The sequence below is a fragment of the Pan troglodytes genome, chromosome 10, assembly GCF_028858775.2.
Source record: "Pan troglodytes isolate AG18354 chromosome 10, NHGRI_mPanTro3-v2.0_pri, whole genome shotgun sequence".
NCBI lineage: Eukaryota > Metazoa > Chordata > Mammalia > Primates > Hominidae > Pan > Pan troglodytes.
The window spans coordinates 127,596,928-127,617,244 of NC_072408.2; the positions used below are offsets into that span (position 1 = coordinate 127,596,928).

The following is a 20,317-nucleotide window of genomic DNA, read 5'->3' on the forward strand; positions in this document are numbered from 1 at the left end:
TCACTCTTAATAATAACTAGTCCTTATAGAATCAGCACTTACCCACCCTTTTACCATAAGCTGGGCAAGCAACTTGCTGTATTACTTTGAATGCAATGTCATCAACTTCCGGAAGCACTGAAGTATCGTAACACAAATCACAAGCTACTGAAAGCACTAATTAATACTTGATTTGGGAAATCAGGTCTGGTAGCCATTGCACTTCAGACTGCTTATATGCATAGTGGGTTCTCTAGTACTAAAGCAAACAATCACAGCACATGTTTTTATAAGGGAATACAAGATGCTAAACAAATGACCAAACCTGTCAGAATCAGCAAAGGTGAATTACTACACAGATGGGCACGGGTGATTTTGACTTTGCCTTTCCTGTCTGCGTCATCAAAGGTCTGTATAGTCTAGAGGGTAACTTGGTCTGCAAACTCAAGGAACTGTTTTAATAGCTTGGTATATGGTAGACACTCAAAAAAAGCACTGAATAACTACTATGAAAACAGATTTACATATTTGTAAAAAATAAAAACATATTTAACATTTTATTTCCAAAATGACTGAAAAGTAATTTTTTTTTTTTTTTTTTTTTTTTGAGATGGAGTCTTACTCTGTTGCCCAGGCTGGAGTGCAGTGGTGTGATCTCGGCTCACTGCAACCTCCACCTCCTGGGTTGAAGCGATTCTCTTGTCTCACCATTCTGAGTAGCTGGGATTACAGGTGCACACCACCACACCTGGCTAATTTTTGAACTTTTAGTAGAGACGGGGTTTCACCATGTTGGCCAGGCTGGTCTCGAACTCCTGACCTCAGGTGATGTGCCTGCCTCAGCCTCCCAAAGTGCTGGGATTACAGGCATGAGCCACCGCGCCCGGCCTGAACAGTAAAATTGACAGTTTCTCTTTAGATGTAGCAGTTCTATGAAAGTTCCCACATGCATTTACAGAGTCACCACCATGCTCAGCATAGAGAATGGTCACATCACCCCCCAAAACCCCTGTGTTTTTTCTTTATAGTCACCCTACTCCTCCACACAAACCCTGCCAACCACTGAGCTGTTCTCCATCACTATAATCTTGTCTTTTTAACAAATGTATTTTAAAATTGTAAGTATAACTTATATTTGTATGCTTTACAATTTGCAATCCACTTGCTAGTTTATTTCCACAGAATACTCAGTTTCTTATGACATTTTACTAACTAACTTGACACACAGACATTCAAATCATTGTACTGGTCAAAGTCACTTACGAGGAAAAAAAATTCCTAGATGCAGAAGAACAAGTTTTTTGTTTTCCTTAAAGTTTAAAATTTCTTTCTTATTAAGATGATTCTGATTCTGGATCCAGAAAAAAAATAGTGTACAATCATTTTTGTCAAATTCTATCCAAATTGACCAGAACATCCTTGGTTTTGAGTTTATTCATATATTTGATGCAAATGTCTTCTAAAAAAAAATCCAAACAATTACTTAAGCCCAGGAGCTTGAGGTCACAGTGAGTTAGGATCATGTCACCATATTGCAGCCTGGACAACAGAGCAAGAACCTTTCTCTAAAACAAATTAAAAATAAAAACCCCAAACAATGGACCAAATACTATGCAGCAAACTTAAGATCAGTCATACAAAGTATATATAGCCTATAAGATCAGTACTTAGAAACTGTTTGACTAACTTAGCTACTCCAAACTTGAGGCAGTGACAGTAAGCATCACTCTGGGTGGCTCTGGGCTCAGACAATGATGAACATCAACCCCATCACCTCTGAGCCAGCCCCAGAGCTGCAGGGAAACACTGCCTGGTGGAGTGCAGAGGAGCCTCCCAGACCTGGCACTGGTTCCAAAGAACTCTGTCTCCAAAGTCTGGAGTAGCTTTGTGGTTATTTGGAGTAGGTAACAGGAATAGATGCAATCCATACCTGTACCCCAGATTTTCAAATTCTTCCCTTAAAAATTCTTTGGAATTACAAGTAGTATAAAATTGACTGTCTTTATATTTTAACCTTCTTCTCTTTGGAACCACCAAAAGAAAGGAAAAGGTGATAGTTCACAACCCCTTTTAAAGAATTTTACTTTGTGGGGCAGAGCAGTTAGATAAAAATTTTTGGGATTACAAAAGTGAACTGTGGAAATGTAAGGACTGCATATAAAGGAAGTGAAGGCCAGCTGCGGTGGGCTCACGCCTGTAATCCCAGCACCTTGGGAGGCTGAGGCGGGTGGATCACCTGAGGTCAGGAGTTCAAGACGAGCCTGGCCAACGTGGCGAAACCTTGTCTCTACTAAAAATACAAAAAAAAAAAAAAAAAAAAAAAAAAAATTAGCAAGGTGTGGTGGTGGGCACCTGTAATCCCAGTTACTCAGGAGGCTGAGGCAGGAGAATCACTTGAACCTAGGAGGCGGAGGTTGCAGTGAGCTGAGATCGTGCCACTGCACTCCAGCCTGGGCAACAGAGTGAGACTCCATCTCAAAAAAAAAAAAAAAAAAAAAAAAAAAAAGAAGTGGAAACAGAATGATACGGTTTAAAAGAAAAGTTTAAAAACATCTCAAGGGGCTAGGCCTTGTGGCTCAGTACATGCTTGTAATCCCAGTGCTTTGTAGAGATGCAGTCTCACTATGTTGCCCAGGCTGGTCTTGAACTCCTGGCCTCAAGCAATCCTCCCATCCTGGCCTCTCAAAGTGCTGGGAGCCAATGCACTGGCCCCATCCCAGCACTTTGGGAGGACTGCTTGAGGCCAGGAGTTCAAGACCAGCCTGGGTAACATAGTGAGACCCATCTCTATAAAATAATAATAAAAAAAATTGTCTGGGTATGGTGGCTTGTGCCTGTGTACTTGAGAGGCAGAGGTGGGAGGACTGCTTGAGTTCAAGAGTTGGGTAAGCACTGATCGTGCCACTGCACTCCAGCCTGAGCAACAGAGTAAGGCCCTGTCTCCAAACAAAACAAAAAAAGCTGGGGGAGGCCAGGCACAGTGGCTCATGCCTGTGCACTTTGGGAGGCCGAGGTGGGAGGATCGCCTGGGTCCAGGAGTTCAAGACCAGCCTGGGCAATATGAAGACACCCTGTCTCTATTTAAAAAAAAAAAAAAAAAAAAAAAAAAAGCTGGGCGTGGTGGCTCACGCCTGTAATCCCAGAACTTTGGGAGGCTGAGGCGGGTGGATCACCTGAGGTCAGGGGTTCGCGACTAGCCTGACCAACATGGTGAAACCCCGTCTCTACTAAAAAATACAAAAATTAAAAAAAAAAAAATACAAAAATTAGCTGGGCATGGTGGCGTGTGCCTACAATCCCAGCTACTTGGGAGGCTGAGGCAGGAGAATAGTTGGAATCCGGGAGACGAAGGCTGCAGCGAGCCAAGATCACACCATTGCACTCCAGCCTGGGCAACAAAAGCGAAACTCCCTCCCCCAAAAAAAGGTTTTAAGGGAAAAACCAGGAAAATTATGGGTGATTTTCAGAAACAGCCTCCAAGATGCTTTGGTGGTAAGTAGGAATTCTATATAAGGGGTCTGTGGCTGGGATGAGCTAGTTCTCTGAACCTTTGTTTACTCTTTTGAAAATGGGAACAAACAGCAGTTCCTACTTCAAAGAGTTGTTCTGAGGATTAAAAGAGATAATCCATGTAAAGCACCTAGCAGACTGCCTAATCAATAAAAAGCACTCAATTCATCCTAGGTATTATTGTCATTATTACTTCATCCTTATCATCAATGAAGAGAAATTCTCATATGCTACAGGTTGAAGTATAAACTACTATAGCCTATCTGCAAGGCAGTATAATAATAGGTATAGATTTTTTTTAATGCAAGAATTCTGTTCTAGGAATTTCATGTCTAGGTATTTATCCTTAATACTCTGGAGTTATTAAAAAGGATATGATATACTTTTATGTAATGATATAGACACGTATTTATATCATTACATAAAAGTGTATGATGTATATCACGTACATAATGCAGGTTATATATAACATGTTATATTACATATACTACATATATAATATAGAGCATAATATGATGCATTACATTACAGTCTAATCCCATCTCCTTATTGTTACGTTTTTGTTTTTGTTTTTGAGACAGAGTCTTGCTCTGTTGCCCAGGCCGGAGTGCAGTGGCTCGATCTTGGCTCACTGCAAGCTCTGCCTCCCGGGTTCACACCTCCCGAGTTCTCCTGCCTCAGCCTCCCGAGTAGCTGGGACTACAGGTGCCTACCACCACTCCCAGCTAATTTTTTGTATTTTTAGTAGAGACGGGGTCTCACCATTTTAGCCATTTTAGCCAGGATGGTCTTGATCTCCTGACCTCGTGATCCGCCTGCCTCAGCCTCCCATTACAGGCATGAACCACAATGCCCAGCCCTTATTGTTACTTTTTAAAGAGACAGGGTCTCACTCTGTTGCTGAGGCTGGAGTGCAGTAGCATGATCATAGCTCTCTGTAATCTTGAACTCCTGGGCTCAAGGGATCCTCCCGCCACAGCCTCCCAAGTAGCTGGGACTGCAGGTGCACCATGCCCAGATGATTTTTATTTTTGTAGAAATGGGATCTTGCTATGTTGTCCAGACTGGTCTTGAACTCTTGGTCTCAAGTGATCCTCCTGCCTCAGCCTCCCAATGTGCTGGGATTACAGGCATGAGCCATTGTGCCAAGCTTCCATTTATATAAAAAAGCATAGTCTGCACAAAAACTTGTACATTAATATTCAAAGAAGCATCATTCATAATAGCCTAAAAAGTGGAAACAACCGGTAAACGAATAAATAAAATTAGTGTATCCATACAATGGAACAGTATTCAGCCATAAAAAGGAAGTGCTGATACAGGTTACAACACAGATGAACCTTGAAAACATGCTAAGTGAAACAAGTCAGACACAAAAGGCCACATAATGTATGATTCCATTTATGGAAAATGTCCAGAATGGAGAAATCCATAGAAACAGAAAGTAGAGACTAGTGGATACCTGGGGCTGGGGTGGTGGGTAAGGGGAATGACCGCTCATTGGTTTTGGCAGGGGTGGGTGTGAAAATGCTCTAAAAGTTTATTGTAGTGGTGGTTGAACAGCTCTGTGAATATCCTAAAGTATCTATAAAACTCTATATAAAGTAAAATCACAATTTGTCACAAATTAGTCACTCACCATCCATGAGAAGCCAATGGCCAGTGAGAACCCAGATGAGGACGAGCATGACAGACAGAGAGAATGACAGCAACTCAGCAGCAGTGAAACGTCCACAGCAACCAAAGGAAATCCTGGAAAACACACAACACTTATTGGACAGTGGGCACACTTTATTCAGTAACCAAATTCTCCTTTGGTATTTCATGATCGGAGTTCATGATGGCTGGATTAGAAAAGCAGATAATACCAAGATAGCTGGAAATCCAAAATACCCAATCCTTTTTTGGAGAAACCTATGGAAAGCTCACAGGAATATACTTCTGCACCAACTGATAATGTCTTTTTGGGACCAATTATCAACATGGGCATTTAGAAGTTTGAAGTGATAATATCGACCTCTGGAAAAGCTAATAAGTATGGAGGAAATTCTATTCTTATGAGGAAAACAAAATGAAGAAATGCCAACAATTCAACTCATTTACCAAAGATGGTATCACTCTATTTAGAAGATTGTAAATCTTTTGGTTATCACTAATTCCTGCGAACATCAGCTGCCACCAGTGACTGGTTTCCTAAGTGCGTTCAGCATCTCCATTAGCACAGAATTTTGTTTCTGTGCAGCAATGACTTTCAGAGTTAAGGTGTGAACACTAGGATTAAACGCAAGTAGGTAGCATATCTAGGCCACCGAAGACCAAAGGCAAAGAAGAACGTTTGAGTTCAACCACTATTCTCATATTTCATCAACTCACAGTAAAGGAATGAAAGCACCGTTTCAAAAGAAAACTGCTCATCTTTCAATGATCTAAGTAGGAAGCACATTACAATGACTCAGACTTCCTAAGTTTTGTTTGTATTTCCTCTGACATGAGAAGGTACAAAAGGAAGTACTAGCTTCTGGCTTTAAAGATCAAATGTGTCACTTCCTGGTCTTCTGGCATTTCTGTGCTCCAGCCAATACCAGAAATTGAGAATCCTAATAATGCTATCAAATATGACAGAAAAATATATACAAGTTTATAATTTAAGAGGAAAGTCCCAAGTCCTTACTTGTTCTGAGGTGAGCAGGGTCTTGTTAAATACTGGCACATCGGGAGGAGAAGAAAAGCAAAAGCTATTGTTGCAAGAACTAGAGAAAGAAAAGGTATAATTTTTTTAAACAATTATAAGAAAAATGGCATGACTTATAGAAACTTCATTCTGCCAAACACTAGACAAGTGGATACGGTTAATTGACTAGAGAAGAAAAATGTCTTCCTTTAATACTGCATAAAAAATCTCTTCATTATTAAAAAAAAAGTACCTGATTTGAAGTAGGGGAAAGCATAGGTAAGTTTTCTAAAAGATAAACAGCAGGCCAGGGGATGACCTCCTAACAAGTCTTGTAGCATTTTGCCGACTTTTTTTTTACATTTCCATCAATACTTAGCTTGAAAACACATCAAAGAGCTGACAGTCCAATCACTTTGATTAGCTATCCATGTTTCTACCTGCAAGAACGTGGGTAGAGGCTGACAATGGCCTCTATGCCAAGCTCAACCTTCTGGTAATCTAGAAAAAGCGCCACAGCCAAAGCACAGCAATACTGCTCTGGTGTCATAGAATTCCTGCACTTTCACGTCTCCAGCCTTTCTTTCAGATTGTGTGGGCAGGTCTCAACAGATGACGTGGATCAAGTGGTTCAAGGAGGAGTTGGGGAAGGGTGGCGTGATTGAGACGGAGAAGGCGAAGCCAAGATTTATAAGGAAAAACTTACATGACACGGTATATAAATCTTAATTTTTGAACAATGATAAAGGTGAAAAATTTTCCTTTTAGTATGTTAAGACTAGACAGAGAAACTCATATTTACCTGCTGTACATATTGTAAAAACTACTTGAACTGAGTCAAAGAAGAAGAACATTACTAGAAGAGAAACAGATGCTCCAATTGGAAGGAACAGAGCCTGGGTAGAGTCAATTGTTTGGATGCCTGAAAGAGAAAAACAGACAGGTTAATAACTTATTATGCACCAGGCACTCTGCCTATGCACTTCATATACATTAACTTGCAAAAATGCAGACAGTTCTACGGATTATATGTAGGACATGGATTATCCAGGCCCTATGAGTCTTTCTTTCCCAACGAGATTATGAGCTCCTTGTTCTCTTCATGGTGCCTTTCATTACAGCAGACACTCAGGAATATTTGTTGAAGTGAACTACTACCTCCTGGTGTTAACCATCTGGATGACAGGATCCAAACCACCACTGAGAACATTAAGAGGTAGTAAAAACCCAGATTAGTCCATTTGGGTAAATTTGTGGTCTTGAATATAGGTTTGGTAAAAGAGGTGGTTTAAACCCATTGACTAAAAGGACTTCTCATCACCTGTGGGTTTAAGGTACTCATTTTCACTCTTTCCCATTGTTGCTAATAGTTGAGAACTGACTTGGCTGATGGGGGAGAAGGAGGACAACAAGTCATAGCTGAAAACAGCAAATCAGAAAAATTTTATTTGGCCAGATGTGGTAGCTCACGCCTGTAATCCCAGGACTTTGGGAGGCTGAAGTGGAAGGATGGCTTGGGACCAGGAGTTCAAGACCAGCCTGGGCAACACAGCGAGACCCCCGTTTCTATCTATTAATATTTACAAAAAAAAAATTTATTTTATGGGAACATTTTAAGGTACCAGAATAGGAGATGAATACGGGAAAATAATCTCTTGGGCTAGAGTAGGATTTAGCGCAAGGGTTCTCAATTCTTGGCTTCCCATTAGAGCTTTAAAAAAATTACAAAGCCCAGGTCCAATCTCAGACAAATTAAATGAAATCACAGGGGTTACGCCCGGCTAAAAACTCCTCACAAAACTGTATTTTGCATCTAGGGTTGAGAACCATTAATAGAGTATTTTTGGTAGAGAAGGAAAACATGGCAAACTCTAATAACCACTGAATGAAAAAAAAAAATTACCAGTTTTATCTTGTCTCACTTCCAAATTAACTCTATTGAGATGTCATAAAAGTGCACAAAAGGAATCAAAGAAATCTTCATATGATCTATAATAATGAAATAATAGAAGAAAAAGGCTGGGTGTGGTGGCTCATGCCTGTAATCCCAGCACTTTGAAAGGCTGAGGCAGGAGGATCACTTGAGGCCAGGAGTTCAAGACCAGCCTGGGCAAACTAAGGAGACCCTATCTCTACAGAAAATTAAAAAAAAAAAAAAATTAGGCATGTTATCTTGAGCCTGTAGTTCCAGCTACTTGGGAGGCTGAAGTGGGAGGATCACTTGAGCCCAGGAGTCCAAGGCAAAAAAAAAAAAAAAAAAGGAAAGGTCTCTTCATTATATTAAGGCTACAAATAAAATATGTAACCAGGATAAACATAGCAAGACACAAAGGGTTACAATGATCAACAAAATTTCTCTTAGGTATTTAAATTTGCCTGTCCCCAAAAGAGTTATTTAGGGTTTTTGATTGACTAAATCTATAAAACAAAATGCTTCTCAGGGACTAGGTAGATGAGTGAAGTAATTCACTTAGGAATAGGACAATTCAATTTAGGAAAAGTGAACTATGTGTCATGACAAACAGAAATTATCTTGGAAGCAGTCTGTCCTGACCCTAGTCAAATCCATTCAGCTTGGCCCAAGGATCACTTCGGGAAGTGTATCCATTAGACAAAACGCTATGAAATCTCTAACTAAATTTTACCTAAATAGTTTTTAAATGTAAGTGCTCTACAGTAGTTCAAAGAACTGCTAGAGGAAGCTACAGATTTTCAGTGCCTTTCACTACAGAAAATAATGGTTTCTCAGATAAATAACTTTATCATGGGAACAAAGCATCAGGGAGTCTATAGACAGATTATACTGATTCAAAGTATGAAGAGAAAATTAAATGGCTAGCTAGAATAAAGACTGTAGTGGTGAGGTATATAAGAGATGCATTTGTTTATAATAAAGCTAAATTTTAAAAGTTCAGTCTGCAATTAAATGCAAAACTGAATACAAAGGACCTTTCTGGCGTATTAGATAGAATGCACAGATTTTTTTTTTTTTTAAACCCCAGATTTTTGAACCAGGAGGCAATGTCACAGGGCAAGTAAAGCGCCTTTAGTTCCTGACAATATGCTACCTAAAACAATGTCCATGACTTCAGTACTCCATTTCCTAAAGTTCTGGAGATAAAGGTCTTGAATGGGAAAGAGGTAATTAATTAGAAATTTTAGCCAAACTCCAGTAACTTAAAAACAAAGCAAAACTGAGCAAAGCAAAACAGAGTAGCCATAATTAGGAGGACATATGCAAGTGCAGTTGCATTATCTTTAAGGCAAAAATCAACATAGGAAATAGGCTTGGTAATGGAATTAAAAATTTTGTACAGCAACATCATTTTTAACATTCAATGAACATGGCTACAGGCTAAATGTATGTCCGGTATGGAATAGGCACTGAGCAATAAACCAATAACTATTAAGAAAATTACTGATTTTACACCTCCCTGTAAGAACGATGCTTTTGACTATTTGCTGAACACTTATTATATAGTAAGCAACAGGAGGGATTAAAAGAAAGTCATTTCCAGATCTCATGAAGTTTACAATCTAAGCAAGGAGATTAAGATGTATACCTCTACTAAAGATGAGAATCCCAACTATACATCTCCATCAATCTTTATAACTCAAATAAATTATAACTGAAGTTTAGTAAAAGTCTTTAAGATGTCAGATAATTGGGCGGGGGTGTACATGGCTTCTTTTTAAAATTCCACTTAATACTACTTAAATGAAGGACTGATGTGCCATGGGAAAATAAATTTCTATATTGGCTTCCTGGGGGCAGGCAGAGAAGTTAGAACAAGGTCAGGGGAAATCAGAGGACCTGGAGGGAACTCTTGCCCTCCACCCTCATTCCTGTCACTTTCTAACCTTTTTTATGGTGAAGCATCACACCCAGAAAAGCACAAAAATGAATTATTACATATTTAATACCACTCAAGTCAAGAAACAAACCAACCCCAGAAATCTTCCTTTGTGTCCCTCTCAATCACTACTTTCTCTCTCTCTCTCATTCTCCTGAAGGGAACCACTATCCTGACTTTTATGACACATTTTCCACCCAAGCACACATCATTAAATACTAGTTTGCCTGTTTCCTAAATTTTATATGCATTGAGTTATGTAGTTATTTTTTTGTGTCTGGCTTCTTTCACTCAATATGATTTGTGAGAATTATCCATGCTGTTTTATGTAGCTACAGCAGTTCACTTGTTTTCACTGTATGAATACAGTAAAATTTATCCATTCTACGGTTGACATTTGGGTTGTTTCCAATTTTTTGGTTATTACAAATGCTGCTGCTCTAGGCACTCTTGCACATGACTTGATGCACATGTGACTGTATTTGCTGGATATATAACTAGGAGTGACACTGCTGGGTCCAAGGGTATTTATACTGTCACCTTTAGTAGGTAAAACGTCAAACTGCCTTCCAAAGTGACTGTGCTAACGCATGCTCTCCAGTAACGCAAGAGGGCTTTTGCTGTTGCTGTGCATCCTCATCAGCACTGGGAATGGTCAAGGTTTTTAATTTTAGCTATTCTGGTGGTGGGCATGTAGTGCTTTTTCATTACTGTCTTCACTTTTGCTTTTCTGCTTTCTAATGAGTTGAGTGCCATAGTTCCTGGCAGGCCTGATCAACTCTTCCTCTTACTTCCATGTGTTTCGAGTTGCCCAGATAGGTGGAACATTATTATAATCTGAAGTAATAATTACCCAGTCTTTTGGTCAAATACCCTAGGGCACCCTGCAGCGAGAAACTTTCAATTACAAACAGATTTCTCCATTTTTAAGTTCTGATTTTTTGGGGCATGAGTCACATGGCCCATCTAACCCTCTGTTGAGTCTCACTTAATGCTTCTCCTTCTCCTAGCTCCTATTATAATCAAGGACAGTCGAATCATTTCTGACACATTCAAAGCATGTAATCGTAAGAGTAACCCTTCACCCACGTACCCCACCAATGACGCTGGCTACACCTACAACTTCTCCTGCTCTCCTGTCTCTTTACAAATTCCTTGTTTCTTATTATTTTGGGAGTGGGCAGCTACAATCTTTTAAAAACTTCTGATTACTGTCTCCTTCAATCAGTCTGAAACACTCCTGACAAAATCTTAACACTAAATTTATACTTTCTTTTTCTCAAAACCTTCTCCCCAATTGTTCCACATTGTTAATCATCCAGGACTTCCATCTCCTTAGCACCTACACCTCTCTGTTTCTCTGTTCATCTTTCTGGCTATTATTTCTTTGATTCTTGATAAATTCATCCTGTTTTCCATGTCATCCTTTCAATGTGTAATAATTTTATATTCCATAATCAAGTACTGGTCGGCCGTCTTTGTAATGGCTTCTTCATTATGTTCTTCTTTGAGGAAGTGAATTTTGCAGTCTATGCTAATCTGTCCTTATCCTATTGGCATCCACTGCTCAGAGCAGGCACTGAAGAAATGTTGTCAAGGATAATTTAGTACAAGATAGCTGGCAGAGTTAAGAAAGACCATTTAGGTTGGGTGCAGTGGCTCATGCCTATAATCCCAGCACTTTGGGAGGCCAACGCTGGAGGATCACTTGAGGTCAGGAGTTCAAGACCAGCCAGGGCAACATGGTGAAACCCCATCTCTACCAAAAATACAAAAATTAGCCAGGTGTGGTGGTGGGTGCCTGTAATCCCAGCTACTCGGGAGGCAGAGGCAGGAGAATCACTTGAACCCGGGAGGCGGAGGATGCAGTCAGCAGAGATTGCACCTCTGCACTCCAGCCTGGGTGACAGTGAGACTCTGTCTCAAAAAAAAAAAAAAAAAAGAAAAAAAGCATTTAAAAAAGAAGTATTCTACCACTCTTTAGACTGTGCTTCATGAACAAAAAATAAAAAAGCTTATGTTGGCTGGGTGCAGTGGCTCATGCCTATAATCCCAGCACTTTGGAAGGCCGAAGTGGATGGATCACTTGAGATCAGGAGTTTGAGACCAGCCTGGCCAACACTGTGAAACCCCATCTCTACTAAAAATACAAAAATTAGCCAGGCATGGTGGCGAGCGCCTGTAAACCCAGCTACCCCAGGGGCTGAGGCTGGAGAATTGCCTGAACCCAGGTGACAGAGGTTGCAGTGAGCCGAGATCACGTCATTGCACTCCAGCCTGAATGACAGAGCAAGACTCCGTCTCAAAAAACAGAAAAAAAAAAAAAGAGCTGTATTACCAGGTAACTTCTTTCCACTGTACGGACTGGCACAACCATTTCTTGTTTTTGTTTGTTTTTGAGGTAAACTTAGACATAATAATATAGGTAGATTTCTTTAGGTTTCTGTGATGCAATGTACAGCAGATTTATAATTTGGTTTAAGAACATCACTTGCATATGTGCTACATAATACAGGACTTTTAAAAAGAGTTTCAGGAGTATAAACTGATTTGGCTTAAAATGTTGACAGAAGATAAGCTGCTATGTAATAATTTAATCTAAAAATCAGATTTTGCACCAGGTTTTATGTGGTTCCTTGCACTAGTAATAACTACTGGTATGGAATTTTATATCATACAAGGATCCATGTCATAAATTTAAGAAAAGACTCATTATATTTAAATGATTCGACTTACCGTCTTTATCATGCCCACTTTGGCACTGCCAGGGACAATGAAACCCACGTGACTGGGCCTGTGCCCGGTGAAAACTGGGCAAATACAACTAGGTTGACAGCGCACTATAATAACTGGAGAAACTAAGATACACAATAAGTGATCTCTTTTCAATTTAACATCCATGGTCCTCCAATCAATATTTGATCTACCTTTTAATTAGATCTCTAGCATTTCCTCTCTCTTAGGTGGTGACCTTACCCTGTTCTATAGGTCGTGATCTCTGTGCCTGTTATTATATGTTCCCCTAACCTGAAATGACGACTTCTCCACCAATCCACATTCACTAAGTCAAACCCACCTTCTCTTGTAAAGAAACCTTATCTGACCCATTGCTGCTCACCTGACTTGCGGGTCTCTTTATGCTCTTTCTACATGGATATCAAAATGATTTCATCTGTAGAGCTTCCTCTGATAATAGCTCTATGTTCAGAGGGATTCTGAGGCTATGGTGAGGGTCACCGAAAAAAGGTACTTGCCCCATATATAGGAGGTGAAGAGGTATTTGCCCTCTCTATCTTGGCACTTTTTTTTTTTTTTTGAGACGGAGTTTCGCTCTTGTTGCCCTGGCTGGAGTGCAATGGCACGATCTCGGCTCACTGCAGCCTCTGCCTCCTGGGTTCAAGCGATTCTCCTGCCTCAGCCTCAGTAGTAGCTGGAATTAGAGGCATGCGCCACCACACCTGGCTAATTTTGTATTTTTAGTAGATAGGGTTTCTCCGTGTTGGTCAAGCTGATCTTGAACTCCCAACCTCAAGTGATCTGCCTACCTTGGCCTCCCAAAGTGCTGGGATTACAGGTGTGAGACACTGCGCCTGGATATCTTGGCACTTTTTAAAGAACATCTTGGCAAAAATTTCTCTTGTACTTTTGCAACTTTCAAAAGATCTAACAGAATGTTAAGTACATGGCAGATCTCAATATAAATGTATTAATATTATCAAATCAAGTCACTTCAAATTCAAATCTTTCCATAAGCATCAAACATTTTTATTAACGCTATTGAGGTACAATTACATACCATAAAATTCACTCATTTTAAGTATAATTCAATGTTTTTTTATACCAATCATAAATCCTTGAACCCAGTAAATTATTAACTGGAGGTATAGAAACAGCCAAATTAAGAAAACTATATGTACAGAAGTTAATTGACATAAAATATCTTACTATTATTGGTGCTGTTGCCATTGAAAGACCCAGAAGAACTATTACTGTCTTTCTCCTTATCTTGATTTTCAAAGTCCATATTAAGGGACCTGTGGAAAAAAATTTTGTAGTTAAGTTGTAGTTTTGCTTACGAAAGAAGGTCAGAAAAGTCATATGACAATATTTTTAAATGCCAAGGAATTAGGAAAGAAGGTCTCTTTTGAACAACTCTGAAAAATAGCTCTTGTAACATTTTAAAACACAATCTTCAGTCCTTCCAATGTGTCAGTTCAAGAGTTTTCCTGACTGCAGATGAAAGCATCCCAATGCAGCTGAATCTTCCACTCCTATCTCTGAGCATATCATATCCTTAATTACTTCCTTATGATAAAAGCCTAGAAGGAGAAATGTCAAAGGGCAAGCACATTTTGAGACTTTTACATACCACACAACTGTTTGCAAAAAGGCTGCATCAGTTCACTCTCTCAGCAGTGTATAAGAGCACTCATTTCCCTATACCCTGTCAGCTGTGATTCAACAACAAAAAAAATTTGAGTGTCTTCTATATCTGGAACTGTTCTAGGTACTACAGGGACAATAAATAGCAAACACAAGACTGGATTTTATATTCAAGGGGGGAGACATAATAGACCAGAAAAATAAGTTCAATACACAGTGTGTTCATGGCAGGTGCTAAGGAGGAAAACTAGGAACTGCAGGGGTTAGGGTTTGAAATTTTAGACAGGATGAACAGGAAGGCCTCACTGACAGTGACTTCAGAGTCAAGACCTGAAGGAAGAAGTCACTGTCTATCTGGGGAACTAAAAATGGCACGTCACTTTGATTTAGAATTCTTTAACCAGTGAATAATGTTGTGTACAAAAGCTTGCTCATTTATTTCTTTTTTTTGTGAAGTATCTAAGTTCTTAGCTAATTTTCTGCTAGTGTTTTCCTGTAAAGAAGGTGTTTGTGGGTGCAGTGGCTCACGCCTGTAATCCCAGCACTTTGGGAGCCCCAGGTGGGCAGATCACGAGGTCAGAAGATCGAGACCATCCTGGCCAACATGGTGAAACCCCGTTTCTACTAAAAATACAAAAATTTGCTGGGCGTGGTGGTGCGTGCCGGTAGTTCCAGCTACTTGGGAGGCTGAGGCAGGATAATTGCTTGACCCCAGGAGGCAGAGGTTGCAGTGAGCCAAGATTGCGCCACTGCACTCCGGCCTGGCAACAGAGTGAGACTGTCAAAAAAAAAAAAAAAAAAAAGTTGTTTTTTTGCAAAAGAACTTTCTGTTATGATGGTCTTTATCTGCACTGACAAGTGCTGTGGACATCAGCCACATCATGTGATCACTGAAATGTGGCTGGTAGGACAGAGGAACTGACTTCTAAAACTATACAGCTTTTAGATAAAAACACATGGTAAATCTCAGTGACCTTGGATTTGGAGTAGATTCTTAGATATGATGCCAAAAAACACAAGTAAAAAACAGAGAAAAACTTAAAAAACTTACGTGCTTCAAAGGACACTAACCAAAAAGTCAAAAGACAACCCATAGGATGGAAGAAAATCTTTGCAAATCATGTATCTGATAAGGGACTTGTGTCTAGGATATATAAAGAACTCTTACACCTCAATAATAAAAAAGACAACCTGATTTTAAAATGAACAAAGGATCTGAAGAGACATTTCTTCAAAGAAGATACACAAATAGCCAATGAGCCCATGAAAAGATGTTCAACACCGTTAGTCATCAGGGAAATACAAGTCAAAACCATGAGAAACTGGCTGGAAGCAGTGGTTCACGCCTGGAATCCCAGTACTTTGAGAGGCTGAGGCAAGAGGATCACTTGAGACCCATGTGGGCAACACAGTAAGACCCTGTCTCTATAAAAAATAAAAGAATTAGCTGGGTGTGGTGGCATGTGCCTACAGTCTCAGCTACTCGCCAGGCTGAGGTAGGAGATCACTTGAGCCCAGGAGGTCAAGGCTGATGGCACCACTGCACTCCAGCCTGAGCAACAAAGTGAGACACTGTCTCCTCAAAACAAAACCACCACCATGAGAAACCACTTCACACATAGCAGGATGGCTATAATAAAAAAGTCAGATAACTAAGTGTTGGCAAGGACACAAGGATGTAAAACTGGAACCTTCATACACTACTAGTGGGAATGTGAACTGGTGAAGACACTTTGGAAAACAGAATCTAACCATGTTGACACCCTGACCTGAGAATTCCAATCTCCAGAACTCTGAAAAAATAAATTTGCTGTTTAAGCCACCCAGTCTATGGGTATTTCATGGCAGCCTGGGCTAATGCAGATCAGATTTCATACCTGAATCCTTTTAAATGTATTGAGATTTGTTTCATGTCCCCATATATGGTCTGCATTAGTAAATATTCCACATACACTTGAGAAAGAGCGTGTGTTCTGTTGTTGGATGGAACATTCTATAAATGTCAATTAGGTCAAATTGATTAAGAGTATTGTTGAAATCCACTGTATCTTCGCTGATTTTCTGCCTAATTATTCTATCAATTATTGAGAGTGGTACTGAAATCTTCAGCTATATTTGTGAATTTATTTCTCCTTGGAGTTCTCTCAGTTTTTGCTTCATGTATTTTGAAGATCTTTTATTAGATACATAAACATTTGTGATTGTTATGTTCTCTTGCTTAATTGACCCCTTTGTCATTACAAAATAACCTTCTTGTCTGTGGTAGTATTCTTTACTCTGAAAGCTGCTTTGTCTTACATTAATACAGCCATTCCAGCTTTCTGTAGATGAGTATAAGCAGCATATCTTTTCCTAACCTTTTACTTTTAACTTTTTTTTTTTTTTTTTTAATCCTAACTACTAGACAACAGGGATTAACCTTTTTTGGCTTTATAGTGTGCTTCTTGTAAGCAGCATATATTTGGGTCTTGCTTTTTTATTCAATTTCACAATTGCTGTTTTATTTTTATTTTTTTGAGACAGAGTCTCAATCTGTCACCCAGGCTGGAGTGCAGCAGTGTAGTCTTGGCTCACTGCAACCTCTGCCTCCCAGGTTCAAGCAATTCTCCTGCCTCAGCCTCCCGAGTAGCTGGGACTACAGGCGCATGCCACCACACCCCGCTAATTTTTGTATTTTTAGTAGACGGGGTTTCACTATGTTGGCCAGGCTGGTCTCGAACTCCTGACCTCATGATCCGCCTGCCTTGGCCTCCCAAAGTGCTGGGATTAGAGGCGTGAGACACCGCACCTGGACAATTGCTGTTTTAAAGAGGTGTGTACACCAATTTCATTGAGTGTGATCAGTGATACAATTAAGTTTGAGCCTATCATCTTACTATTTGTTTCCTACTTGTCCTATTTTATTTCCCCTTAACCTGACTTTGTTTGGATTAATATAGCATTTTTTATGATCCAATTTGATCTCCTTTGTTGTCCTATGAGCTATAACTCTTTGCTCTTTAATTTTAGTGGCTGCTGTAGGGTTTATAGTATACATCTTTAACACAGTCTACCTTCCAGTTATATTGTAACATTCATGTATAGTATAAACACCTTACAATAGTTTATATTTATTTCCCTCCCTCAACCTTTGTGCTACTGTGGCCATGCATTTAACTCTTACATGTTATCTTATAAACCTCACAATATATAATGTTTGTTTATGTTGTCAATTATCATTCATTCTTTCATTCATCTCACTATGTTGCCCAGGCTGGTCTCAAACATCTGGGCTTGAGCAATCAATCCTTCTGCTTCAACCTGCCAAGTAGCTGGGATTACAGGTACACACCACTGTGCCCAGCTCCAGTCAATTATCTTTTACACAACTGTAAATAGAAAAAAACTTTTATCGATGGATGTTCATTTCTGGTGATCTTAACTCCCTTGTGTAAATACAGATTTACGGCTGGTACCATTTTCATTCTGCTCAAAAGACTTCCTTTAACATTTTTTAGTGTAAGACAGCTGGTGATGAGATGAATTCTTTCAGGTAGTGTATGGTATGTCAAAAACATCTTTACTTTGCCTTCATTTTTAAAAGATATTTTTGCTGTAGAATTTTACAGTGACAGTTTTTTTCTTCCTGTACTTTAAAGCTACCGTTACATTGACTTTTCACTTGTATTTTCAAATCTGACATCACCCTCATCTTTTCTCCTCTGTACCTAACATGCTTTTTTGCCCCCTCTGGCAGCCTTGGGGATTTTCTTTTACCACTCATTTTGAGCTACTGATTATGTGTCTTGGTGTAGTTTTCTTCATGTTTTTTGTGCTTATAATCTGCAGTTTTGAATCTGCAGATTATAGTTATCAAATTTAGAAAAAACTTGGCCATTATTTCTTCATGTATTATTCTGTCCCTCCCTTTCTTCTCCTCTTTCAGGGACTCCATTACCCATACAGTAGGCCACTGGAGGTTTCTCTCTAATGTTCAATGATAGCTCCATTATGATCTTTTCATGTTTAAAAAAATTATTCTTTTCTGTACTTCATTTTGGATTAATTTCCATTACTGTGCCTTCAAGTTCACTAATCTTTTCTTCTGCAGTTTCTAATTACTGTTAATCCCATCCAGTGTATTTTTCATCTCAGACATTGTTGTCTTCATTTCTGAAAGTTTGATTTCATTCTTCTTTATAATCTCCATGTTGGCCAGGCACAGTGGTTCACGACTGTGATCCCAGCACTTTGGGAGGCTAAGGTGGGTGGATCACTTGACGACAGGAGTTTGAAACCAGCCTGGCCAACATGGTGAAACCCCGTCTCTACTGAAAATACAAAAATTAGCCAGGCATGGTGGCACAAACCTACAGTCCCAGCTACTTGGGAGGCTGAGGCAGGAGAATTGCTTGAACCCAGAAGGCAGAGGTTGCAGTGAGCTGAGATCATGCCACTGCACTCCAGCCTGGACGACAGAGCAACTCTGTCTCAAAAATAAAATAAAAATAATCTCCATGTATGTATCTAACTTTTTGTATATATGGAATACAATTATATCTGTTTTGATGTACTTTGCTCATACTAACATCTGTGTCAGTTTTGATTGACTGATTATTTTCCTCATCCTGGGTCATGTTTTCCTTTTTTGCCTGTCTGGTCATCTCTGCACGTATGCTAGACATTGTGAATTTTACCTTATCTAAATATTTTTTATTCCTATTAATTTTGAGCTTTGATCAGGGATGCTGTTAGATACCTGGCTTTAATTTATTTTTGTTTCCATGATTTATTAGGTGGGTCTGAAGCAGTGCTCAGTCTAGGGTAATTATTCTCTATCATTGAGGCAAGATGTGAGTACTCTATCCAATGCCAAATGAATTGTAAGTTTTTCCAATCAGGCTTTTGGAAGCAGGTACTCTCCCTTCTAATCCTTTCACATTATTCTTTCCTCCACTTTAGGTGATTTCCACATATGCATACACTAATTAATACTGTGGTGAGGCCGGGTGCAGTGGTTCACGCCTGTAATCCCAGCACTTTGAGAGGCTGAGGTGGGCGAATCACGAGGTCAGGAGTTCGAGACCAGCCTGGCCAACATGGTGAAACCCTGTCTCTACCAAAAATACAAAAATTAGCCAGGTGTGGTGGTGGGTGCCTGTAATCCGAGCTACCCAGGAGGCTGAGGCAGAATTTCTTGAACCCGGGAGGCGGAGGTGGCAGTGAGCCGAGACTGTGCCACTGCACTCCAGCCTGGGCGACAGAGTGAGACTCCAACTCAAAACAAACAAACAAACAAAAAACAACAAACAAAAAAATTGGGATGAATGTTCAAGGATTCTGTGTAGATCTCTGGGTTTTTTCATTTTGCAGCTCTCTTTTCTTTTGTACTCTGTTCTATTAACTCTAGCTGCCTCTAGCCGTCTCTTTGGACTCTCAGTTCCATCTCTTCAACTTCAGAAATCTTTCTCTCTGCACCATGAGTTGAAACTATCTTAAGATAGTATGACGGGAAAACTATTCCTCAACTCTCAGGAATACTGTCCTTTGTTGTCTGATGAAAAATATCTTGAAAACTGCTGTGTTATGAGGGTTTATATGTTTTTGATTGTTTTTAAAGTTGTTTCATGTGGGATGGTAATTCAGTCTCTGTTTCTCTATCTTGGCTGGAAGTACAAGTGGCTCTAGGTAGTTCTTTTAAATAGGTCCTGAACTGGACAGATTTTTAAGTGAAGGAAAAGGCCTTTTAAAATTTCTTGTTCATGTCCCTGGGGGTACCAAAACATTGATGAGTTTTATCCCTTTCTTTAGGAAAGCAGAGGATCCTATCCTATAATGAAGAGGTAGGTCATAATCCTTCCTGGAAGAAACTTAACCAAATGACTGGGCTCAGGTCACACTGATAATGATCTTAACTTCGTAGTTTCCCACCTCTATGACT

General features: G+C 39.7%; 1 protein-coding gene across 5 annotated transcripts in view; it reads right to left on the reverse strand.

Annotated features, from left to right (window-relative positions):
- Window positions 1-20,317, reverse strand: part of SPPL3 (signal peptide peptidase like 3) — a 137,480-nt gene that overhangs the window by 13,725 nt on the left and 103,438 nt on the right. For all 5 annotated transcript variants that reach the window (XM_063784810.1, XM_054662938.2, XM_063784809.1 and 2 more), the window contains 4 exon segments: window positions 13,960-14,048; window positions 6,963-7,082; window positions 6,161-6,239; window positions 5,129-5,241 (listed from right to left, as the gene is read on the reverse strand). In XM_063784810.1, coding sequence (XP_063640880.1) covers window positions 5,129-5,241; window positions 6,161-6,239; window positions 6,963-7,082; window positions 13,960-14,038 — 391 coding nt within the window. In that variant the 5' untranslated portion in view covers window positions 14,039-14,048.